The sequence below is a fragment of the Dasypus novemcinctus genome, chromosome 5 (assembly GCF_030445035.2).
Source record: "Dasypus novemcinctus isolate mDasNov1 chromosome 5, mDasNov1.1.hap2, whole genome shotgun sequence".
NCBI classification, from domain to species: Eukaryota; Metazoa; Chordata; class Mammalia; order Cingulata; family Dasypodidae; genus Dasypus; species Dasypus novemcinctus.
Window position 1 is genome coordinate 18,618,948 of NC_080677.1, and position 27,759 is coordinate 18,646,706.

The following is a 27,759-nucleotide window of genomic DNA, read 5'->3' on the forward strand; positions in this document are numbered from 1 at the left end:
ACCAATTTTTTAATTATTAGTTTTACTTTTCAAAACTTTTTATTTTGAAATAATTGTAGATTCATACCAAGATGCAAAGTAGCATTGTACCCTTCACCCAGTCTCCCCCAAAGGTAAAAAACACAATTTTAATTTTAGACAATTTGGCAGCTTCCTCATCCTCAAAAAGAGGGGCTGAACTCTTACCCCCAGGCTATTTGCAGAGCTTGAAAACTGTTTTTCTTCCTTAAAGTACTATAACTCAAACACTATTATGCGTGTATTTTATCAAATTTATAAAAACCCTGTTCTATGTGAGTCTAAATATAAATTCTAGTATCAGAATTGTGGAAATAACTTGAAAGTAAGTCACTATGTGGGTAAGCATTAAAAGTTCCATTAAATCTTTTCTTTCTCAAAAATGAACTAAGTCATCTGCAACAAATGTTCTACAACAATGTAAGGTGTTGGTGGAGAGATAAAGAATAGGAATTCTGCATATTATGCATGATTGTTATATAAGCTCATAATTTCTCTAATAAAAAAAATGAAAAAAAAAAAAAAGAACCAAGTCAATAAACTGTTTTATATTACTCTGTAGAGCATCAAATCTTATTTTTGTTTTCTTTTTATTTCTCTTATTTTTTTAGAACATCTTGAATTCTAGATCACCTCTCAAACTTCAATTACAATTAAACAATTTCACATTCCCATCTACTTTCAAATCCATAAAACTAAAGGATCAACTGTTATATCACTTCTCATTTTTGTCAACATGAGACACCTTTTTTGATCACTGTATCGTTAGTGTGTGTGTATACACACATAACTTTGTGGGGGTTTTATTAATTTCTATCAATATTTTCATTATCTGTTATTTTCTTATTTAATGTCCATACTCACCTACTACATTTTAAGTCCTGGGAGCAGGGACCTTGACTGCACTACTCACCATTGTATCTCCAAATCCAAGTATAGTGGTTGGTATATGATAGGCATTCACCAAATAATTATTTAAAAATGGACAGAGTATATTTGCAACTGTAAAACCTGTGCAGCACTCTACTATATTTTTGTGCTGATATTGTACTTAACCATTTATCAAATGTTAGGCATGTGAATATTCTCATTTTTGGCCTCTTTATTGTCAAGGAGAAGAAGACTGATTTAAGGATTAGTTGGAGAGAAGACCAGCTATTCAATGAAAAGAATGGAAGCAGGAAAAGAATAAACAAATTAGCACCATTTAATCATTGTTTCACCATTTTACTCCTCTCGCTCCTTAAACATTTTATTATAAACACTAACAAGCAGGACAACTGATGGATTTCAGGATTTTGTGTGTACATGAAAGATATGCTGAAGAGCAGGGCATAGGAAGAGACATGGGGTGGTAAAAATCTGTGGTATTTTTTTTTTCAGGAGACCAGGCTTGAAACTTGGTTACTCATCAGACATCATTCTCCTTGGACAAGCTGGGTAACCTCTCTGAACTTCTGTTTTCTCATTCATAAATAGGAATACCACCATCTACCACAACAGGATTGCAAGGAGTAAGTGAGAAAGAATACTTTCTGACCACAAAATGCTACTTCTGTTGAAAGGAAGAAGAATTGAAGATATGTACCTAAATTGGATAGCCAACTCTTAAATCATTAAAACAGTACCAGTTCTCTAGAGAAATAATATATTGTTATATAAAGGCTATGACCTTAACTCAGGGATAATAAAGTCTGATGCAAATTCATGCATACAAATCTGTACCCCATCTTGTAATTGTAAATTTTAAGGACACAGGCCTTTGCCTGTTTAGTAGTGAGGGTAGTGCATGTAAAATAAAAAACAAATGACTTTTTGAGGTTATTAAAGGACATAAATTCTCAGGTATCATATCCACACAGTTCTATTACTTCAAGGTAAAAATGTCCATTAAAACATTAAAATTTCAAAAGCCAAAGTTAGATTGCTAAAAAAATAGGTATTGTGTTCCAAGTTTTTTGTTTTTTATTTTTTTAACTTTTTATTATTATTTAAAGCATGAGGTTTTTAAGGACCTTGATTTGTAAAATCAAGGTACATATAGTTATTGACTCTGAATTTAAAAATGGCAAAGAATGATTAGTAGCTTTCATGGATTCAAGGAATCCATTCAAAATAGCACTAAACCTAAGGCATAGAAATACTCGCTGAAAACCCAAACTCTGGTATCCATTATAAAATTAGCACTTACCTCATCATACATGAACTGGAGAGTCAGGGCAGACTTCCCCACACCACCACTGCCCACCATGATGACTTTGTGTAAGGCCAAAGAATTCTGACCCTTGGGTTTATTTGCAGCCATTTTGTGTTGCAGAGTTTTCGCCAAAGGATTTAGAAGAATCTAAGAATGAAAGAATAAGGAGGGCTCAGTGCATTCTTGTTCAGAATTCCAGTATAGGAAAGAGATATATATCCTTAGGGTTCAAGAAAATCAGTTTTTATTCTGAAGTGATTTTCAACAGATGGCAAATGAAGTGCACTCACTTAGGGGAAGAACCACTTACCAGAGAACATCCTGGCAATAAAGCAAGCATATGACTCAAGGGCATTTCTCTTAAGATAGTTGGTTTTCTGTAATGGGCTGTGTGACCAAGAGTAAAAATTTCCCAGTGCTGCCACACGCTGACAATAAGGGGATATTAGTTACGCTGACATGTAATCACACAGACTATGAAAGCAAACTAATAGGTCACTTTATTTTCACATTAACCTCTACTGGCAATAGTTACAGAGATGTTTCTTGTAATTTCAGTAAGAAACAACTAACCAAAAAAAGACTGCCAATGTCTTTACTATACCATGCCTTTAAGGACCTCATAGAAAAGCTTACTGCCATTTTATAAGAGAAGCCCCATCCTGACATCTTAGCAGTAGAATAATAAATAGGATCAAGTACGGTACACCCTAGCCAAGTCATATTTGCCAAGCATCTGTGTAAGTTGGGGTAGGTGGACAACACCATGATCTAGTGTGCCCTCTTTTTCTGCAGACTATGCATTTATTATAATATATGCTGTGGTAATGATGTTAGCTAATGGCATCTCTACCTTTGACCATAGCATAAGACCTTAGACAAAAAAGGGAGAGAGGTTACAACAAACACCCTGCGTCTGTGTGGAGGCCCATGCAAGGAGATGACTTGCCTGGGTCACAGATATAGCTTTTCTAAGGTTTAGCTCATACAATCATGCCCTATCCTGCCCACCTCTCTATCTTGTGCCAATCTCTCCTGGCTCGGAGGCATCACTCCCATACCTGGTTCTCCTTCAATTCTTCAAATGTTCTTCTCTGCCTCCTAACCTTTGCCCTGAAGTTTCTTCTATTTCGCCTACTCTCTATTCTTTTTGGCTAATTCCTCTCAGCTTGTGGCCAACTCTCAATCTAAATTGAGCTCTGATCTGCCCTATGCTCTCATATATATAGCATTTGATGCTTTTCCTTCATAACTGTTATCACCATTTGAAATTGCTTGAGTGTATACTTGTTGAATAGGTCTTCTTTCTTAGAATACCAGAAGCAGCTTAAGTGCAGGGGCTATATCTATTTGGTTTACCTTATCCTTAGTTTAACTAACACAATGCCAAACAAAATTAGCCATTCAGTACATATGTGACAGATGAACAAAAACAAATACTCACAGTCTGACTTAACTTTGGCCAATGTTTGGACATTACTGGTATGAAGTAGATATTGCTACTACAGACTCAATCACAAGACTGGGCAAGGACAGTATGCCATATGTCTGTGCTTCACACACTTGGCTGGATAGGCATGAGGAACTGGTACTGCCTCATTCTCTGTCCAGCAATCACATGCTCATATGCCCATTTGCCCAATACAGTAAAGTACTGAGGAAAAACCCCATAATCCTCCTGGTTCAGTTAATAACATATGATAATATACTCATTTGAGACTGCTTTCAATCTACACTTAGCATAAATGAAATCACACTACATATGCAATTTTTGATCCTGTCTTGTTTATTATATCATAAACATTTTAAAAGAAGCAGGAAAGAATCCACTTATAGGTCAAACATTCAACTCATCAAACAAGATTGAGTTCCCTCTTTCACCTAGCTACTGAGGACATGATCACTAGATTCAAAATAGCTATCACTGCTCAAAAATAGTGAAGATTAAGAATATATTATCAATAATTGACTAAAAGTGCAAAGGATACCAAGTTTATGGAGCATGCTGTTAATGGTGTTCCTAAAAAAAAAAAAACCAAAATCCATGAATGACTTCTTTTTCACTATTATGAGCCATACTTGCTGACAACTGTAATAATTTCACAGTTACTTAACTACTGTTTTATTTTTAAAACAGTAAGTACCACATAAGCTCTGGGTGTTACCATATGACTTAATACACTTAAGAATGGTGTATGTGCTTTTTTTTTTTTTTTAAGCAAAACATTTAGCAGCTTTATCAAGTGGGCTAAAACATTTTTACTTTCGGGAAGCGGATGTGACTCAATGGATAGAGTGTCCACCTATCCATAAGGAGGTCCAAGGAAGGGTTCAATACCCAGGGCCTCCTGGCTTGTGTGGTGAGCTGGCCCACGCGGAGTACTGCTGCATGCAAGGAGTGCCAGACCACGCAGGGATGCCCCTGCTTACTGGTGCCCCTCACACAAGGAGTGGTCCCTGCACAAGGAGAGCCGCCCCGCGTGAAACTGCAGCTTGCCCAGGAGTGATGCCACATACGGAGAGCTGACGCAGCAAGATGACACAACAAAAAGAGACACAGATCCCCAGTGCCGCCTAATGAGAATACAAGAGAACACAGAAGAACACAAAGTGAATGGACACGGAGAGCAGACAACGGGGGGGAGAGGGGAGAGAGGGTGGGGGAGAAATAAATAAATAAATCTTTGGGAAAATTTTTTTTTTTTACATTCAGAACAATATAAAATATGGTCTGTGACTGAAATAGAGAAGACAGAGATTCCCAGACATATTTTTCCAAAGCACGTTCACTAATAACTAGCTTCACATTCCATACTTTCATGAGGGTATGCAGGGAAAAGAAACTCCCATTAAGAAGGTCATTTCTCCCCATTTCAAACACTTGTAATTTCACAACTTAGCTCCTAACCCCTGGTATAGATGTTGTTTTGAGTGGTGAACAAGCCAAAGTCCCTGCTAGGCTTACCTAGAGCTTAAGACAACACACTGAATGAATGAATGAATGAATGAATGAAGACAGAAAAAAATTTCACTAGTGCTAAATGAAGAAAATAAGGGGGACAATGGGATAAACGGTTGGGGGGGGGGTGGGGCTGCCTTAACTAAGACGGCCAAGGATGACTCCTGGAGGTGACATTTGAGCCGAGACCTGAATGGTATAAAGGAACCAGTCAGCTCTGTGAGGTGTATTCCAGACTGAGAGAATAATAAAGGGGTTTGGCATGTTTTAGGGACCTAAAGATCAGAGCAGATGAAGCCTAATGAATGACATGGGGAGTAACAGGAAATGAGATAAAGAGGTAAGCAGAGGCCAAATCATGACATGATATGGAAGTGTTTGGTTATTATAATTTCAATGGGACTCCTCTGGAGGGTTTTTAAGCAAGGTAATGCCTTAATTTCATTTATATTTTTAAAAAGATGACCCTAGATGGCATGTGGAGAATAGATGGTAGAGGGCAACTGTTGAAAGCACAGCAGGCTATTGCAGTTGTCTAAGCAAGAGACGGCAGAAGCTTGGGCTACAGAAGCAGTGGCAGAGAGGGTAGTGATACTAGTTCCACTAGTTCAACTAGTACTATTATAACTATGAATACCATCAACACTGAGGACAACAGTAACAAACATTTACTCAGCACTCATTAAGTGCTAGGCATTGTTCTAAGCATCTTATACATACTAATTTATTTGAGCACCAGATTTCGTATTCTCTGAGGAATATACTATTATAACTTCATTTCACAAATGAGAAATCTGGATCATGGATGTTGACTTGCCCAAAGTGACATAATGGCTGCGCCTACATTCAAACTGGCTTGGTTCCTTAACCACTTTGCTATTTGGAATATATTTCGGAGAAACAGTTGGCAGGACTTGCTGACTGAATGGATGGAATAACTAACTCAAATGTGTGGTGGTGGTACCAATACCCATGATGGAGAAAGACTAAGGAAGGAACAAGTTTAGGAAAGAAATCCCAAGCTCCTCATGACATGGATGTCATGTATTAGACATTCAAGTGGAGTTGCTGAATAGGAAGATGGATATTCTAGTCTGGAATTCAGAGGTAAGGTTAGTGATGGAGTCAAAACTTGGAATATGAGTTTTCAGAACTCACTTAGGGACAAGATGGTGTGGAATAAAGAAGGCAGCAGAGAACTATGTCCTGAGAGATAACTCAACAGTATGGTTTAGAAGGGTGGCCACTTAAGAGGAAATTCAGTGACTGTTCCTCACAGAAGCTGGTTAATTGTGTCAAACCTTGCTGAGAGACTGAGATGAGCTAAGATGATATGAAAGAATTGAATATTGGACTTGACAAGATGGTGGTCTCTGCTGACCTTGGGAAGAGCCATTTCATCAATGAGGTAGGAACTAAAATCTGCATGGGGTAGGCTGGGGTAAAAACAGAAGGTATATGAATGGAGTTTTATTCTGAAGATGGCTTGAGAAATGGAACCACAGAAGGAAAGTATTATTGGGGACAAGGATTTTTGTTTGTTTGCCTTCTAAATATTATTAAGGGATGCCTGCATGGTAATGATCCAAAAGAGGCAGAAATTAATGATGTGAAAGAGAGGATAACTCTAGGAAGAAAACCCTTGAGAGGACAAGAGGAGTTGAGACCCAGAACATAACAGGAGAAGGGATAGCTCTTCCTCTGTAATAGAAAGAACAGCAAAGCAAAGAACAGGGGTATAGTATGGTGCAGTTTGTAGGTGAATTTATTTCTTTATTTAACTACATCTATTTTCCCCTTGATGAAATACAAGCACACAGCTACTTTAGTGGGAACAAGCTTATTTAGATCAATGGAACAGAATATACAGAAAGATGAAAATACATACTGTAATTTAGTGTGCAATAAAGGTAGCATTTCAAATCAGTGGGGGAAAGGATGGAGGATAATTCAATAAATGGTACTCGGACAACTGGTAAGTTATCTAGAAAAAAAATAAAGCAGGATCCATTCTCCTCTCACCAATAAAAATTCTCAAGGGAGTAAAGATTTAAATAATAAAATGAAATCACAAAAGCACCAAAAGGAAACACACACACACACACACACACACACACGAGGACTGTTTTATCATCTTAGAGTGGGGAAGGCCTAAAGTGTAAAACTCAAGTCATAAAATAAAAGTGTGATAAATTTTACTACTGAACGATTTCAACATGGCAAAAAATTTTACAAGCAAAATAAAAAAGATAAAGCTGGGGAAAATACTTGCAACTCACTTCAAAGATAAGGGTTAATTTCCCTACATAAAAAGAATTACTAGAAATAAGAAGGATCAACAACTGTCAACAATGAGCAAAATCACAGAAAAAGAAATGCAAATAGTTCTAAATATGTTCAACCTCACTAATAATAGAAATACAAATAAAACTATAGTAGGACACCATTGTTTCACCCATCAGATTGATAACACGTTGGCAAGCGTCAACAAACTATGGTTCCCTTGATCTGTTTTTGTTTAGCCTGTGAGCAAAGGTTTTTATGTTTTTAAGTGTGTAAACAAAACCAAGAAGAATAGGCAATAGTGAATGTATGTGGCTCACAAAGCATAGAAATACTTAGAACCTAGGCCTTTACATAAAAAGTTTGCCAATCCTAGGTATAGAGAAACAGGTACTTTCATCTATTGCTGGTAGAAGTGTACATCAGCTTCACTATAATGGAGGGCATTTTGGCAAAACTGCAAACGCAAATACTTTTGATTTAGCAATTTAGTTTCTAGGAATTTATCCTAAAGATGGACTTACATATAAAATGTGTTACGTATACAGTTATTCATTTTGGCATTGTTTATAGCAATAAAAGTTCGGAAATAACCAATCAATAAGACCTTGTAAAATAAGTTACGCTATGTGGAATAATATGTAACCAAAAAAAATGAGGAAGTTCTTTATGCAATGATATGGAAGGAGTGAAAACATATTTTTAAAGTGAAAGAAAGAAGATATAGAACATTGTGTCTTGTATTGCCATGAACTGTACAAACAGGTAAGAAAAAAATGATTATTTAGGAATTTATGTATCTGCAAGGATGTAAAACAATGTGATAAAATTGGGGTGCCCATATGGGTAAAAACTTGGGCACCGGTGGATAGATGTGGTAGAATGACATTTAGCTGTATACCATTTTGTGCATTTTTTATTTTTTTAAATCATGTGAACATATATAACCTGTTTAAAAAAGAAAATTAAAATTAGTCATAAAATAAGTCAATAATACAAGCCTGTTTATTTCTTGCACTAACTTGGCAAAGGCACAATTAACTACCTTCTAGGCATTTTATACAAACTAGGAATTGGAGAACTGAACCAGAAATTTTATTAAAATATGATTTATCCACGTGTGCACGCATTTGTGTTTTCCTCCTTTAAATAATGAGCCAGGTATCAAAACTGTTTTGCTTATTTGTTTCCTTGATTATTTTCTACCTTTTTCTGTTCAACTTTTCAAAGTAATGTCTTAGAGTAATACTATAGAAGCTACTTGGTTAATGGGTGGGCTTCAACTTTTCAACCTGTTTTTCTCTCCTTCATCCAAACACCTACATCATGCTTACAATGTTCACTGTAGTTATGAGCTACCTGATTTATTTCCTTCTTCCCTCTCTCCTTTCCTCATATGTCATTTTTAATGGCTATGTAATATTTCATCCTGTAGATACAGAGCAGTTTATTTACTACATCCCCTAATAGGAAATAGATCTATTCCCAATTCATCAATATTATAATGAATAACTATTTTTATGTTTAAAATACTTTCCAAGAGAAATTCTCAGAAATGGAAATGAAGATTTAGTATACATATTGCCCAACTGCTTTTCAGAAGTAAAAAGGACCAAGCAAGTACAATTGTGCACAGCATTCCTATTAGCAATTGATATACTTCTAAAACATCTGCTAATTATACATCTGTAAATGATCTCATTACTATTTCTAATTACATCTTTGTAATTACATCTTTGGTTCTTAGAGAAGGTGAACATTTTTTCCATGTATTTATTTATTTTGTGAATTCTTTTTTTTTTTTTTTAAGATTTTTTCCCCCTCTCCCCGCTCCCCCAGTTGTCTGCGCTCTGTGTCCATTCACTGTGTGTTCTTCTGTGACCACTTCTATCCTTATCAGCAGCAAAGGGAGTCTGTGTTTCTTTCTGTTGCATCATCTTGTTGTGTCAGCTCTCCGTGTGTGTGGCGCCATTCCTGGGCAGGCTGCACTTTCTTTCACACTGGGCGGCTCTCCTTATGGGGTGCACTCCTTGCACGTGGGGCTTCTTTATGCAGGGATGCCCCTGCGTGGCAGGGCACTCCTTGCATGCATCAGCACTGCGCATGGGCCAGCTCCACATGGGTCATGGAGGCCACTCCCATGTGGTAGATGGACACCCTAACCACTGGGCAAAGTCTGCTTTCCTATTTTGTGAACTCTTAACTCATGCCCCTTTACTCATCTGGCAATAATATATCTCCTACTACATTTTATATAATTTCATGTCACAATTGACTAGCCTTTCTTTACTCTTGTCATCTTAGCCCACTTTAGCAGGTTTCTTCTCTTGTTGGATGGATCTGCTTACCACAAGAGATCAAGAGAAGTAACAGATTCTATGTTCATATGACATTTTGATGGACATGTTTCACTTGAGAGTTCATGAAAAGAAATAGGTTGACAAATTGGATCCTTCCCCAAATATCGAAACAAGGAGAATTTATCCTAAGTCAATAACACCCCTTCATTAGAAATCCTAGTCCTCTTCAACCTGAGAGTTCAGAATACTTTCTTTTTTGAAAATAGATTTCCACAATTAGCATGGGAACTGATGTTGCTGTTGCAGTCTTTGAATGGGTTGAGCGTGGGAACAGGTTATCCAGTTGGCTCTTCAGATAGTCTTTTAATTAACAGTCTGTCCTGTGGTCTCTTCTGCTCTCTTACCGACTCAAGCTGGAGGTTTTTTCAGGACTCTATGGGGAAGAAGAGATTTCACTAGCAGTCTTCCCTCATGGGCTGGGGCTTCCTCCTCCCTGGAATCTATCTAACCATCTGTTTTCTGTCTTCTGGAATAAGTCTCTGCTTTGCTGATGGTCACTCCATCTGTTTCCTTTCTCAGTTATGGATTTACAAATTTCTGCCCGTAAATTTTTTCCCCTCTCATTTCACAGGGAGCTGGGAATATAGAGGAGTTAGACACATGAATTTATTCATTTACTGGCTTTCCCTTTGGAAATCTGAGTTAAAATCTTGAGGTGACTTGACTTGGAACCAAAAAATTATTTCAAATTTAGAGACTGAAAAATCTCAATTAAGGGTCTAATTAAAATTAGTCTAGGGAAACGGACTTAGCCCAGTGGTTAGGGCGTCCGTCTACCACATGGGAGGTCCATGGTTCAAACCCCGGGCCTCCTTGACCCGTGTGGAGCTGGCCCTGGCCCATGCGCAGTGCTGACGTGCGCAAGGAGTGCCCTGCCACTGCAGGGGTGCCCCACGTGTAGGGGCGCCCCACGCGCAAGGAGTGCGCCCCATAAGGAGAGCCGCCCAGTGCGAAAGAAAGTGCAGCCTGCCCAGGAATGGCGCCGCCCACACTTCCCGTGCCGACAACAGAAGCGGACAAAGAAACAAGACGCAGCAAATAGACACAGAGAACAGACAACCGGGGGAGGGGGGGGATTAAATAAATAAATCTTAAAAAAAAAAAAAAGTCTAGAAAACAATTATTCAGTACCAATTTTACAAGCAAGTCCATTTCTTGATAGGGGTGACCAAAGAATCAGAAATAATTTTTAAAAGTTTGATTAGACATATCTGGCATAAAAAAAATAGTGGGAATGAGGCACAGGCGGGAGAGAAGAGAAAGGACAGCCAGTAGTCTTCACTGCTATAGTACAGGAAGGCTGAAATGACTTAAAAAAAAAAGGCTCTCTTCACAGCACTAGAACAGGAGAACAGGTTGGCTAAAACTCAAAATTTGTAAAGGGTCATGGCCCTGAAAATTAAGCACTGGAGTTATTTTATAAACCACGAGTTTAAAAGCTAAAGACTGACTCTATCACTTCAAAGTTTCTCCAAGTGCCAACTGACCTTCATTAGAGCTCATTTATGCACTACTTGTTGAGTTTCTAATTTGTGGAATTGTGACTGAATATTCAATTATTTTTCAAGAATAACAACAGGCAATTCCAAATAAAAATAAAATATAAACAGGTAACCTTTGAAATTCTGACTTGCTATACTTGGCACCCACCATATACCCATCAGGTCAAGAGGAATCTGTTGATATGTACTATAAGATGCTTACTGTAAAAGTAAGGAACAGCAAATGTATAGTAAATATCACATTTTTAATTTAAAAATCTCTGACAATGAATATAACAAGTATATTTTCTGAAATTATATTTAATGACAAGTTGACTATTATCAATTAAGTTCTCCATTGCAAATATGTCTACCACAGGTTTATTTGCAAGGGCTATCTGGAAAGCTTTTGGGTACCCCCATTCCTAAAATTAGTGTCGATCACTCCCCCTACACACACATATGCACATGTGACTTGTCCAGGATTTCAGGTCCTTCTTCCTTTAACACTTTTTGCTGATTATAAAAGCAACATGCCCATCATATATAACTTGCAAAGTATAATGAAGAGAGGAAAATAAGCCATGTGGTCCTATTAGCCACTGCTAATATTCTTTAATTTCTGTCTTCTTTCATGCTATCTTATACAAAACACTCAACAAACCACAAGGATCAAAAAGCTGGGAGGAAAAAAAATAGAAGATAAAAAACTGTAATATCTTAATAGGACAATCTTGGAGGAAAATAAATATTTTCATTTACTATGTGTCAGCCACTTTTTTCAACTACTTGATTATCTTATGGAACCTTCCAAAACAACATTTTACTACTATCCATATTTTGCAGAGGAGAAAATTAAGTGTTACAGAACTTAAAAAGCACGGCCAAGGTGATACTGTTGGTGTAGATTCCGGCTAAAACAAAATCTAGACACTACACTTTCGCCATGTAAACTTTTACTATCGCTATAGAAAACACGGATTGGGGCCCAGACAGTTTTAGAGGCAGTTTCATTTAAACATAAAAAGATAATTCACATGGGTAGCACAGAAAAGCTACCCAAATCATTTTATGAAGTCAGTGGTACCAGAACAGCAATAAGCTACAGTACTATTAATATCTCAGTTATAAACACAGAAATTCCACAAACACGAGCACTGAATTTTACCTTTTATGAAAAGAATAATCCATTATAAGAAGTGGGTTTTATCTCAGAAATTTAATAATAGCTTAATATTAAGAATGCCATAATGTAGTAATCAACATTAATTAATAGCTCCTACCAAGAAAAGTCATACAATCACTGGAAAAGAAAAAGGCACTAAATAAAAGTCAATCAATATTCCTTTCTGATAAAAATGCTGCTAAGTTAAATTCTAGAGGCTGCCCCATTTAGGTGTGTGCTTGTATGTATGTATGCTTTTATTTGTTCCTAATGAAATTCTTTACAATTTGAGTCATTCTTGTACAGGAGCCACACTAAACTTCTCTGTGTTCATATATATGTATATATAAATACATACATACATATACATATACACACATATACATACATACATATATATATATATATATATATTACAAAATTAAAACTTGGCTGGTCTTTGTCCCCAGGTCCTGGAGAGTGATCTCTGTATCATGGAATTTCCAGTGACAGGAATGTTTTTATTATTCATGGTGGGCCCTCCACACCTCGCCTGATAGTTCATAATTCAGGGGTTCTTAACAAGGAATCTGTGAGCCCGAATTGAAATTTTAAAAAAACATTATTCTTGTGGGGATGTGTTGATGTGGGTGTGATATATTTATTAAATAAAATATAGTGTGGACTTCGTAAGGTGTCCATCATTTTCACCAGACTGGCAAAGGGGTCAGTGGAACCCCTGGTTTATATGCTAAAGAGATAAGAGGGTGGGACCAGACACACCTGCAGTCTTAGAGTGGTGGGTTGACGATACCAGAAAGACCAACCACCGGAAAGACCAACTACGTAATAAAGGGCTTTGAGCCATTCTTGTCAGCTCACCTCCCAGACCTTTGTTTCACCAATCATCCCTACATAGAGAAACCCCATATAAACTTGGGGCACCTGAAGCTTGGCTGTGCTTCCATGACTGAGAAGATACATCCCTATGCAAAGAGGGTGATGTATTCTGATTTTATGTAGGGAGAAAATGGAAGCTTTTATTTCAGGCCCTCTCAGGCCTTGCCCTTTTTCTTTTCTTTTTGCTTATTATATTTGTATCCTTTTACTATATATGTATTTATAAGTATAGCACTTTCAGTGAGTTCTATGAGTCATTCTAGTGAATTACTAAACCCAAGGTGGTGGAAGGAACCCTCAAATTTGTAGCCAGCTGGTAAGAAGTGAGAGTGCCCTGTCTTGCAACTGGTCCCTGAAGGGCAATTTTGTAAAGGGCTGCCCTTAACTTGTGGAGTCTGGCTAACTCTGAGTAGAGTCAGAATTGAACTGAATTGAGTTATTGCAATATTTGCAGTTGATGACAGAAAGCTGTTGGAAGTTATTGACGTTTCTGAAACTTTTACAGCCATAAAAGCCAAGCACACCTCATTTTTAAGGAATGTAAATTAGAGTATGATAGTGGGAGATAAAAGAAACCCAGAACCCTCTTTTCTACAGTTACCAAGGGAAAAGGAGAAAAATTTTGCTGGTAATTTTGGGCTTATCTAGAGTTCATTTACCCAGACATTTAAAAACAATGGTTAATAATATGAATTGTGCAGGAAAACTAAATTGTGAGTCATCAAAGTAAGTTAATACTGGACTGTAACCTGCTTACTACCGTTATATGCCTTTCTCATGAAAAGGCAAAAATATATCTGAAAGTACAAAGTTTAAGTTATATGTAAGTTAATGTGAAGTTACAACTAGGGAAGAAAAAGAAAAAAAACTCAGAAATTCCCTGAAAATCATGAAAATATATCTTGCAGCACCTAGATTTCTCTTCCTAAAGATTAAGTAATGATAAATCTTAAATTGAGATTTGATCATTACTTAAAATTAAAAGTAATTTATGGAGTCATAAAATTAAAGTTTCAGCTCATCACTAGAGAACAGAATACATAAAAAACATAACAAGTCTGTATAAAAGAACTTACATTTAAAAAAAATAAAGATTCTTTTGCAGTGTTTTTAACCAGGAACATGAATCATAATCATCTGTAGGGCTCACTTCAAAATATACTTGCCCAGGACCCATATTATTGGTCTAGGATGGGGACAGAGTATACATTATTTGTAAAAAGCTACCTGGGTAATGCCATTTCACATCCCTGGTTAAAAACCATCACTAGAGTATAGCTATAAAGTTAAAGCATATAAAAATGCCAACATGAGATCTGTTTTTATACACAAAAGCAGCAATTTCATATGGTTCACCTAATAGAGGCCAGGGAATAACACAGTTACTATCTACTGAATGTGCTTCTTTGAACCAGGAACTTTTACTAAGTACTTTATACCTGTTGTTGAAAGTTTTGATAACACTAGGCAAGAGGTAGGCAAAAATATACTTTATATGGGGAGGTGAGGGGGATAGAGGCAGCTGAGAGAGAAGAGGAGATGAATTAGATATTCCATAGTGCAAATCACTGTCATGTCTGAGAAGAAAACCACTGGGGTTAGAAATGGAGTAGAAGAGACAGGAAAACATTAATTTAAGACAAATTCTACATTTAATAATTGTCTATTTGGTCAAGGAAGGGACAATCTTTCCTCAGTCATTTCCACCTTGTCTAACAGCAAGTGTATGAACTAGGATGTCTGTCCCATCACTCTAGGTCACAAAAGGGAATGTGTGAGAGTGCCCATTCATTTATAGGGCTTATTGGGTAGACTTGGCTCATCAGAAATGTTCACGTATCACAGACTGAGTAGCAGGCTCATGCACAAGTAAATAAAATTTTATCAGTAAAAGTCAATCATATAATTTAAAAGCCATATATTTAAAATAAAAACTAGTGGTTGGAAGCAAAGTTCTATCACCTCATTGTAATTTAAGGCTTACAGGTTTTAAATAATGTAGAGGACAGTCTGATGACCAAAGAGGTATTATCTGTTTGGAGGGTCCAGGCCCCAAAAAAGTGGGATTTTCCTGGAGAACTCATCCAATAAAATATCCTTCAGCACTGGTATTTCTTCTCACTTCACATGTGATATGAATCTAATAAGCTGCTCTATATTTAGCTAGAAGTTTTACTGCAGGATGCTTTAAAAATTAAGCATAACGTTAATTACGTCTGAACCACTTAAGAACCACAGAAGGAAGTCTTAAGATATCTTATAATCCAATTCCCTTGTTTTTAATGTGAGGAAATAAGGGCCCAATAAGAGTCAAGTTACTTGCGAGAAGCTCCACAGAAAGTTGTGGTAGAGTTAAAACTAGAACTGGCCCAGGATCCAGCAGCTTCTATGTATCTATACACCAGTATAGTCAAATTAGATACGAAATCACTGTGTGTGCAAATGACTGATTTCTGAAGCAACCATCCCTTACCCTCATTCTCACTCCATCCCTGACCCTTTCAGTCCAAGGGATGGGCTGAGCATGTCTGTTTTATATTTTACATAGTAACTGGTACCCACTTACACCAGAAATGATATAACATTCTCTTTTTAACAACAAAGCATTTTGGTTGCTGGATAATTGGATGTGCCTCATAAATCACCTTCTTTCCTTTCTGGGTTCTTATTGTTGTCAAAAATCAATAGCAGTTTCACAGAAAATCACAGCTAATCTCAAATTAGTGGATGTTGACTCTAAAGGTTCAAAAGAAAAAAAAAAGTATATCTCTTGCATAATTTTTATAAGATTCCAAACTGAAAATTAGCAAGCATGAGTAGATGCAACCTGCATTTGTTTAATTCCAATAGACTGAATTCTTAGGCCCAAATATAGTTGTTAATCTCATATACCTAAGAAATGATTCAGAAGCAAGGACACTGGAGTTCTGCATTTTGAACTACTAGTTATATTTTAGTTGACAGGATGTAACTGATGTACAAAGCCTAAGAATAAATTTAAGATATCAGAAATAAAGATTTTGTTCCTGCCACCTCCAAAAACTATATACTATCAAATACCAAATGGAATGACTGAAAGCCCCTTATATTGAGATTAATATTGCCTGCCATTTTAGGTAAATTCAACCTATCGTAATAAAAACTGAAATTAATTTGATGTGGCTTATTGAAAATTCTTCACAGACTTTTTTTTTTCCTTCTTTTTTTTAATTCCCCCTGCCCCTTGTGGCTTTTTGCATGCTGTCTGCTTTTTGTGTCCATTTGCTGTGCATTCTTCTGTGTATTTTTTTTTTTTAAAGATTTATTTTTATTTATTTAATTCCCCTCCCCTCCCCCGGTTGTCTGTTTTCTGTGTCTTTTTGCTGCGTCTTGTTTCTTTGTCCGCTTCTGTTGTCATCAGCGGCACAGGAAGTGTGGGCGGCACCATTCCTCGGCAGGCTGCTCCCTCCTTCGCGCTGGGCGGCTCTCCTTATGGGTGCACTCCTTGCGCATGGGGCTCCCCTACGCGGGGGACACCCCTGTGTGGCACTGCACTCCTTGCGCGCATCAGCACTGCGCATGGGCCAGCTCCACCCGGGAGGAGGCCTGGGGCTTGAACCGCGGACCTCCCATGTGGTAGACGGACGCCCTAACTACTGGGCCAAAGTCCGTTTCCTCTTCTGTGTATTTATTTCCCCTCTCCCCTAGTGGCTTGCTTGCTGTCTGCTCTCTGGGTCCATATGCTGCGCGCTCTTCTGTGTTTTTGCTTGTCTCCCTTTTATTGTAGCATCACCTTGCTGAGTGGGCTCTCTGCTGCACCTGTGGGCGAGCCTGCCTTCACAAGGAGGCTCCAGGATGTGAACCTGGGGCCTCCCATATGGTAGATGGGAGCTCAACTAATTGAGCCATAGCTGCTTCCCCTTTACAGACTTTTATTGCTCTTAGGTTAAAATCTAAATTCCTTACTATTGTCTGCAAGACCCTTATATTAACTACCCCTGCTCATTTCCTTTTTTTTTTTTTACTTCTCTTCCCTTTCATCTTATAGACCTTGATCCTGACGTATTTTGCTATTTCTATCAATGAAATATTCGTGGACAATTTAGAGAAGTCTGGGTTAAATAACAAGTAAAATGGATTTGTAGGTAGTTGAATAATGCTGCTAATGAAAGTTGATGGACCTTGTAGGGACTGGCATGACATAATGTCTTGAATAAAGAAATAGAAGGTATAGCCGAAGGTAGTTTACAATGATCACATTTTCCAAGTGCTATGTTCAGATCCACACATTGTTTTTTAATAGGAATAATAGTTACGGTATGAAGAAAAAAGATTAAGGAATTAGAAAAGATAATCAATGATTTTTAAAGGTTACCTGACTACTGTGCTATTCTATATAATCTTCAGAATTTTATTTAAAACAGCTTTGAGATATAAGCTATATTATACTGCACATATTTTAAAAGTTTGTCCCACTGTAATCTCTCCCTTCTGCTGCCATCTCTCCCCTCCAAACCACTAAATCTCTGTTGTGCAATTATAGATTAGTTAGCATTTTCTAGGGTTTCAAAAAAATGGAAGTATGCAATATGTACTGTTTCATCTGGTTTCTTTCATTCTGTATATTTATTTTGAGATTCATCCCTGTTGTTGTAGCTTTTATCAGTAGCTTATTTCCTTTTATTGCTGAGTAGTATTCCATTGTACAGCTATACTACAGTTGGTTTATCCATTCACCTGTTGTTAAGACTTTGGAGAACTTTAAGCCATATTTTGTACCATAACTAACTCAAAATGGATCATTCCTAAATGTAAAACTTAAACCATGAAACTTCTAGAAGCAAGCACTGAAGGAAATCTTGGGTAAGGCAACGATTTTTCAGATACAACACCAAAAGCAAAATCCTTGAAAGAACAAATTGATAAATTGGACTCCCTCAAAATTAAAAACGTCTGTTCTTCAAAAGACAATTAAGGAAACAAAAGCATAAGTAACAGACTGATAGATAATTTTGACAATTTAAAACTAAGATTACTAAGGAAAAGAGAGAGAGTCTGGTTCACTAGCAAGATCATTCTGATTACTTATTACTGTTGAAAATGGAATGTACTGAGCTCCCATGAAAGAATTCAGAGAAAGGAGGAGAGGAAATGGAAACTGCATTGATTAATTTAAAATACCTTCTTACTCTGTAAATACACATTTTAACTATTTCCAAGATGAACAATTTAATACATATTTAATATAATTAATCAATGGTGAAGAAAACAAATTCTTGTTCCATGCAACTTGATCAAAATGTTTTCAATTAAAACATTTTTTGCCCAACAGAGTGATGTGTACATAAAGGTGAAAAAAAATTGTTTAAACAGAATCTCTTAAAATTTCCCCTGCCTTCTAATCACTTTTCAGGCTTAAAGGCTAATTCTTTCAGTGTTCCACTAGTCTAGATATAATTCTATCAGTGTTTCCCAGCACATCAATTATTGGTAGGCTTTCTATTGCAGAGTGCTGTTTTTTTTTCCTTCAGTTTTGTAATTCCAGCATCTAGCATACTATCTAGCAAATAGGTAGTACATACATACACATTTGAAAAAGAAATTAAATTCAAGTAAATGATTAGAGTTTAATCAGTATTGATTAATTTAAAAAGTTAATCAGTATTGAATTGGAAAAGTTAATCAGTATAGGTAAAATTCTGCCATATTACTCCAGGAGGAGTATGGACCCCAGCTAAGAATTACCGATTGAGGAGATTAGCAGGGAAAGGAAAGTCAGCAAAGGAGATGAGTCAGACTGCTTCACATCTGATAACGTCATGTTGTATTATCTGCAATCACAATGTATTATGCATTATGGACAAATTAAACACTGGCCTCAGAAGTTAAGTTGCTTTAATGAGACAAACATTCAAAAAGTCCCTGAAAAATAAAATGGATTACCTGAGATAATACTGATGAGTTAACATGTCATCTAATTTTCTTAATTAATTAATACAACATTATTGTTACATAATATTTAACTATGAAGAAATTCAATCTTCTGATAGTATAGTCATTTACTAAAATTACCACAGCAAGTGGCAAACCTCCACATGGCTTAGAAAACTTTTCTTGTTTCGCACTTATAATAGGTATTTTGAGGTTTAAGAGTTTAAAGGACATTAGAATTGCTATGTTCTTATAATCAACCCAACAGGTTTATTGTGATGACTGAACTATTTCTGCAAATTAACTGAGAATGTAACTATCCCAGTTACCTTTCTGAACCCAATAAAAGCCTATGGACCCTTCCACAATTAAAGAAGAGAGATTAAAGAGCAATAACAATTTAATGTAAAACATGATCCTGGATTGGATTTAATAGAGGAGAAAATGCCCAAAAACATATCATTATAGAAAAGCCATCCTTTGAGTTTAAGGAGCATAAGGTATACAGTCTATTCTCAAATGTTTCGAAAATAGATGGATAGATGGGTAGATGGACAGAAAAATGGACAGAATGATATGGCAAATGTGGCAAAATATCAAAATAAGTGGATCTGGGTATCTGGGTGGGGGTATGCTGGAGTTCTCTGTATGGGTTTTGTATTATTTTTGCAACTGCCCTGGAAGTTTGAAATTATTTTTTTAAAAAAAGGTTATCAAAAAAAAAGTCTATGAACCCTCAACCCAGAAACTCTAATATGCTATTTAAAAATGAACATAAATGCTATAAAGCTTATTCCTACAGTTTTTGTTTACTTGGCTGTACTTATGTGTCACACATATTTATTTAACATCCCCTTCCCGCGGCTCCCCCCCCCCCCCCCCCCCCCCGTGTCAGCTCTCTGTGTTCATTCACAGTCTTCTTTTCTGTCTGCTTGTCTTCTCTTTAGGTGGCACTGGGAACCGATCCTGGGTCCTTCCAGAGTGGGAGAGAGACATGCAATCTCTTGTGCCACCTCAGTCCCTGGTCTGCTCCATTTCTTATTGTCTCTCCTCTGTGTCTTTCGTTTTGTCATTGTGCTGTGCCAGCTCTCTGCATGGGCCAGCATTCCTGCACAGGCCAGCACTCCACGTTGGCTAACACCCTAAATGGGCCAGCTCTCTGCTTGGGCAAGCTCACTACACGGGTCAGCTTGCCTTCACCAGGAGGCCCCAGGAATCGAACCCTGGACGTCCTATATGGCAGATGGGAGCCCAACTGCTTGAGTTACATCTGCTTCCCTATGTGTGAATTTTTAATAACTGATTTTTTTAAATGGCTATCAGGATTATGGCTGTGCATAAAGAATTAATGACAAGGATATTCACTATAACATATGGAATAATTTAAAAATGGAGGATTACATTATGGATAGTGAAACAACAGAATTACAGAGCAGTCCTTTAAAAACACTAAGGAAAATACAGAATGATGCTGAAAAAAATGCTCACAAAATATTTCGTGAAAGCAGCTTATAAAATAGTATTTACATATGAACTTATTTTTAACAGGTAGTAGTACAAACAGGTAAAACATCAGATAGCAAAATACATTTCAACAAGAGTAATCTGAATAGGGCAATATGGAAAATGTTTGATTTTGAGGGCTTTTTCCTTATCTATATTCTGGTTTTCAATTATAAACATTACTTTTGCAATCAGAATAAGAATTAGTAGGAAAAAAATATAAATGGTATTTGTGGTTGGGCTCTAACATAATCAAATGCTCACAAATACCCTGCTCTAGGCAATTATAAAAACACTAATCATGTGCACAACAAAGCTAGGAGTACTGAAGTACAAAGCAATGCAGTGAACTCTGCAGACACTCAAGCTGGTCAGTGTGGGAGTCAGCCTCCAAGATGGTTCCCAATGGTCTCTGTCTCCTGGTACTCACATCCTTCTGCAGTCCCCTCCTATATCGGACCAGGGTTGGTCTGTGTGATCAACAGAATATAACAGAAGTGATGGCATGTTGCTTTTTAGGATTAGGCTATAAAACCTGGCTTCTGTCCAGTTCACTCTCTTATCACCACTCTCTGGGGGAAGCCATGTTGGGCTCGGTCCTAGGGAGGCCCAGGTAGCAAGGAACTAAACCTCAACAACAGTGTGGGGAGCTAGAGCTGCATTAATCAGCCAAAGGGGTGCTGATGCAAACAGCAGAAATCAGTTGGTTTTTATAAAGGGTATTTATTTGGAGTAGAAGCTTACAGTTACTAGGTCATAAAGCATAAGTAACTTCCCTCATCAAAGTCTGTTGCCATGTGCTGGAGCAAGATGGCTGCTAACGTCAGCCTCCCTCTTTTTCTTAAAGCTCAGTGGTCCCAGCTTCTTCCAATACCTGCTGCAGGCTGAAATAAATCTTGTCTTTCCCAGGGCTAGTTCCTCTCAGGCTCAGTTGTTCTGTTCTCTCCACAAGGTCAGCTTAGTCTATCAGGCAAACAGTTTGTCTCCTTCCCAGGGTCTCTGCCATGTCTAATGAAGCCTCCTCTCTTTACTCACCTATCTGCTTCTCCGTGTATTTACTTTCTGGGGACTCCAGCTCAAAACATCAACTAACTCCTCTGCTCTGCCATGTAGTTTTCTCTGTAAGTCCCTGCCCACCAAAGGGGTAGGGACTGAACATCCTACTGATGTGGCTGAATCAAAGCCTTAACCACAATTTAATCAAGAGCGAAACCTCTGAATCCAATCCAATATGCCCAAAGGAACAGACCAGTTTACAAAAATAATCCAATAGTTATTTTTGGAATTCATAAACAATATCAAACTGCTAAAGGAACAGAAGTGGCTCAAGCCATTCAATGCCTCCCTCCCACACAGGAGGTCCTGGGTTCAATTTCTGGTGCCTCCTAGTAAGAAGATGAGCACATAACCAGCAGACAGCAAGTGCAAATAATGGGGGAGGGGGGAGGGAGGATAAAAAAATAAAAATATTTTAAAAAACCACAACAGTGTGAGTGAGCTAGGAAGCAGATCCTCTAGATCTAACCACCCAGGTACCCTCAACTCCTGCTGACACCTTGACTGCAGCCTCATGACAGACTGAGTCAGAACCATACAGCTAAATGGTTTCCAGAGTCCTAACCACAGAAACTGTGAGATAATGTTTGTTGTTTTAAGCCACTAAGATTGCGGTAATTTGCAATACAGCAATAGATAACTAAATTAGTTTACAGCTTTGAAGACTAAGCCCTTTTTAAGAACCTACCTTAGGAAAAGCTCCTAGATTGCAAGTTATTATACTTTAAATACAAGATTTGATTTCCTGTCTGGTTTGGCCACGATCAGAAAGGGCATTTGAATGCCTTCCAAAATGTTCAGTTCCCCAGATCTGCCTTTTTTACTTGATGAGGATGAAATACTCTTTTTTTTTAATTTTTTTTTTTTTAAGATTTACTTATTTATTTTTCTCCTCTTCCCCCACCCACCCCGGTTGTCTGTTCTCTGTGTCTATTTGCTGCATCTTCTTTGTCTGCCCGCTTCTGTTGTTGTCAGCAGCACGGGAACCTGTGTTTCTCTTTGTTGAGTCATCTTGCTGTGTCAGCTCTCCGTGTGGGAGGAGCCATTCCTGGGCAGGCTGCACTTTCTTTCGCGCTGGGCGGCTCTCCTTACGGGGCGCAGTACTTGCGCGTGGGACTCCCCTACGCTGGGGACACCCCTGCATGGCAGGGCACTCCTTGTGCGCATCAGCACTGCGCATGGGCCAGCTCCACACGGGTAAAGGAGGCCCGGGGTTTGAACCGCGGACCTCCCATGTGGTAGACGGGCACCCTAACCACTGGGCCAAGTTCGCCACCGAAATACTCTTACCTTCTCTTCAGTTACTATAAATCTAGGATCAGCAAACTCTTTCTGGAAAGAGCCATGTAGTCTTCTCTGTTCCAACTCCTTTAACTCTGCTTCCATAGTTCGAAAGCAGCCATACACAATACCTATATTAACAGGCATGGCTAAATTCCGATAAAATTTTATTTAAAAAACATGAGGTAGAATTAAAAACAAACAAAGTTAACAAAATAGGTGGTAGGCTGGATTTGGATCCAGGACTATAGTTTGCAAAGATCAACCCTTGCACTTATGCAGTAGATTCCATTCCCTCTTACTTAAAGACATTGCTCCAGAAATTCTCCCCACTATCATACATCAATTTGTACTACTCTACTAGATCCAAATGTGTTATTATGCTTAGCTTAAAAAGCAAAACAAAAAACTCTTAACCCTACTGCAGTCTTTCAAACTCACTGTCCCAATTGTTTCTCTCATTCTCTCCTGAGCCCACTCTTATCAGGCTTTTGTTAAGGTCATTAACGACCTCCACTAAATCCAATTGTCAATTCCCAATCTTCCTTATACTTTCTTTATCAGTTGTATTTGATATACATTGTCAATCACTCCCCCTTTCTTAAAATACTGTTTAGTTTTTAGGATACCAAGATCATTTGATTTTCCTCAATTCTGTACTGCTGCCCCTTCTCCACTTCCCTCACTCTAAATGTGCATAGGTCTCACAGTTCAGCTTGGACCTCTTTTTTTCTATCTATATTCCTTCTCTTCATGATCTCATTTAGCATGCCATCTATATGGGATGACGCCTAAACTGATACCTCCAGATTTCTCTCTCCCCAACACCAGACATACATTCAACTACCTACTCAACATTTGCAACTGCTTGTATAAAGGCACATTTTACTTCCTAGAGCTGTGGTAACAAAGTATCACAAACTAGATGGCTTAAAACAACAGTTCTGAATGCTAGAAGCCCTAAATCAAGGTGTTACAGGGCTATGCCTGAAATCTGTAGTTTGATGAAGTATGCCCATCCTGACCTCATCCTAATCTGTGGTGGTTTGCCTGCACTCCTTGGCATTCCTTGGTTTGTAGCTACATCACTTCAACCTCTGCCTCTGTTGTCACATGGCCTTTACCCTTTCTTACAAGGACACCAGTCATGTTGGATTCAGACCTACCTTGCTCTAAAGAACCTTTAGAGGGACAACTAGCTGGACTCTCCCTCTATTACTTTCATAAAAATCATCTTCTGGGTCTGATGTAAGATGACTGGGGAATAACCAACTATAGGTCATTGTTAAAGATAGTCTCAGAAATCAGAGTAAGCCCCTTAAGTAGCTGTACAAACTTTCTATTAATAGAAAGAATTTGTTCATAAACTAAAAGGAATACTCAGTCATATTTCTCATTACAAATAAATACTCCTACTCATTTTTAAAGAAAAGGAAGCTAAAATCTGTGGATGAATGCCTACTATGTTCGAATATTTGACAGAATTGATCAAAACGACCCTGTAAGGTTAAGTATTGGATAGATGAAAAAAACAAAGACTTCCAGAAATTATACATCTTGCCAAAGAATTTAAAATTAACAGTTAGCTGAGTGGAGATATGAATATAGTCCATCTGTTTCCAACTTCTACTGATCATATCTACTGGGATATTCAGACATCTCAAACACAAAATGAATACAATGCTGTTCCCTCTCAGTTCTCCATTTCAGCATCCACGTGGGTTCAGGTATTCATATAAGAAACTTCAGTTAATTTTGATGCCCCCTTTCCCTCACTCTTCCATGTGCAAAAAATCACCCAAGACCTATAGATTCTACCTCCTTAGATATTCACCTTCAAATTCAGCTGCTTTTCTCAAACCTCCTGTCTCAATTCAGGACACCATCATTTCTGACTGGATAAGAGTCATATATTCCAGCCTTGTCGCTTGTCCCCCTCTAATGCATTCTCTAGATCAGGTTGCAGGGAGGGCTTCCTCTGGCCTCTCCAGACTCTGGAAGGCAGCCTGGAAATGCATTAGACCTCAAGTTCTGGCCCTGTCCTCAGCTCTGCCCTGGTCCCAGCTTGGCCTCAGGTATCTCCCACCTCCACCCCCTTTCCTGATCTAACCTTAAGCTTGGGAAGCTGCCTTTAGAGTCCACAAATCAGTACTCTTCACCCACAATAAAATTTTAAGTTATTAAAAATAAATAAATAAATAAATAAATAAGGCTTAACTACACCCCAGAAGGAATATAAAATGAGCCACTGAAGTATGGGAAAAAATAGAACTTCTACTTAAATGTGTTTTTATCTTTAAAAATTAAGCTTTACTAAGAGCAAACATATTGACTGACACGGGTCTTGAAGTGAAATTGATACAGCATATGTGAAATCTGAGAGGCCCTAAGGGAAGACTGGGTGTTCCAAGAGAGGCAGAGTGTAGTACGGGGCTAAATGTTGGTTTACTTTCAGGACATTGCAGTGTACTGTAGTTTACATATTTTCAGGTAGGTATATTTATACATATTATCTAAGTTTTAACTAATGACCCTCATAAAATAGACAATTCAATAAGATTCCTGAAAAGAAACCATGGATTGAAGAGATTAATGTAAACACAAGTAGGTACCAAGACAATGGCAGAGATTTAATTTATTTTTATTCCTAGCATAAACTCTTCATCAGCCTCATTGGAGAAAACAATGACAAAGAAATCAGAAGTAGGCCAAACCATAACGGAAGTTTATTTGCAATATAGATTTACATCTCTAATTCCATATTATTAGATTTACATCTGGCTGCTAATGACAATATACAAAACAGTTAAAAAACTGAAACTTACCTGATCATAAAACCATCAATTATCTTTAAAGTAATGCAATACTGAATCAAAACTTTATATAATTTCTCTAAACTTAATGATAGATGTTTAGAGGCCTCTATTTAAGTTTTCTTAACAATTAAAGCCACATTACACTCCATAAATACCTGTGCTTCCTGCCATGTTAAAAATGACTAAAATGATAAGCAGAAAACAAAAGGTAAAATTAAAATGCATTCCACTATCAACAAATACTTCTGGAAAACACATGAGTTTTGAAGAAACAAGAACAAATTATGCAATCGTAAAGGATTCTTTTAATTCTTTTATAGCTGGATTAAAGTATATATGTTTCTAACGTGTCAGCTGAAATATTTGCTAGATTCTAGAAAAATATAAGGTAGAGGAACTGTTTTTGTTACTCACTAAAAAGTAAGCGGTACCAGAAAAGATATCTTCAACAGTAAATTACTACTTTCATAAAAACAATGCTATATGGAAATACTATGTAAATATATCATGATGGAAATATTAAGTGAATAGAAGAAGTATGCTAGGGTAAGCACGTAGAGGTAGCACCACATGTGAAATTCATTCCCTGCATAATTCATAGCTATGATAACAAAACTGAAATCTCTGATGCCCAAATAATCATGATGTCATTAGTATAGTTAGTTTTTATAAAAATAAGACCCTTAAAACAGTTAAGATTATACCAACATAATCTTGATATAAAAACCTGAGAAGGACAAGAAATTACAGGTCAATCTCTCATGAACACAAATAATAAAAATATTAGCAAAACAAACCCAATGATATATTTTTTTAAAAAGGTAATACACCATGATCCAACTTCATTTGTCTGAGGAATACAACGTTGGTTTATACATTCACAAATCAGTGTAAGACATCATTAACATAACACAGAAATACTATGACCATTTTGATAGATGTAAAAAATACATCTGATAAAATTCAACAATGCTGAGAAAACTTTTAGCAAACTAGAAAGAGAAGGAAACTTTATTAAATTGATAAACGGTGTTTTCCCCATGAGAAACAACAAATATGAGTTACTAAACCCCTACAGCAGCTGAGAAGGTCACTCACCCACCACCCTGAAGAACTGCAGTCTGGATAAAACCTGTGTCTCACTGCAGAAGACTGAGAGCAGAACAAATGTCTTCCTCCCTGGGAAGAAAAAGGCGTATGTCAGAGGGCAGAGAGTGGTTTCTCTTCTGTGAATTCGGCCAGCAGAGCCCACTTTGCATCTTGGCTCTGGCCAGACCAGAAACATGACAAGTGGAGGTAGAAAGAAACACCTCCATGGAAAGGTTTGCTGAGAGCGCCATCTCCTGGCTAGCAAGGAAATGTCAAGGAGAAAAACTGTTTTTAGGTCTTGTTAGTCCTAACTCCTGGAGGAAAATCTGCACCCTATTAGTGAGTTCCTGGTCCGATTTGGATAATTTAAGCTGGCAATTTTAAAGTCTTAGAATAACTTGAACCAAAAATCAAAGAAGGACTGTGTGTGGGAGGGGAGACACTAAGCAAGAAAGAGAAACTGACCCTCGAAGTAAATTCAACAATAGATTCAGATACCTAGGCATCAGCAAAAAATTACAAGCCATACTAGGAAACAGGAAGAGATGGCTCAGCCAAAGGAATAAACCAAATATCCTGATGAAATACAGGATTTAAGAAAACTAATCAATGATAATCACACAAATCTCCTAAATCAATTCAAAGAATTGAAGGAAAATATGATAAAAAAGATAAAGGAGGTTAAGAAGACACTGGGTAAGCATAAAGAACAATTTGAAAAGCTGCAAAGAAAAGTAACAGAGCTTATGGGAATGAAGACAC

At 37.5% G+C, this 27,759-nt stretch overlaps 1 protein-coding gene across 2 annotated transcripts in view; it reads right to left on the reverse strand.

Annotated features, from left to right (window-relative positions):
• The window catches only part of RALA (RAS like proto-oncogene A), an 85,136-nt gene that overhangs the window by 20,199 nt on the left and 37,178 nt on the right, over positions 1-27,759 (reverse strand). Inside the window, exons 2-3 of one of the 2 annotated variants that reach the window (XM_004462570.3) lie at positions 27,007-27,087; positions 2,210-2,362 (exon numbers count right to left, since the gene is read on the reverse strand). In XM_004462570.3, coding sequence (XP_004462627.1) covers positions 2,210-2,323 — 114 coding nt within the window. In that variant the 5' untranslated portion in view covers positions 2,324-2,362; positions 27,007-27,087. The remainder of the gene's footprint in view (positions 1-2,209; positions 2,363-27,006; positions 27,088-27,759) is intronic. The other variant, XM_004462569.4, reaches the window with a different exon arrangement.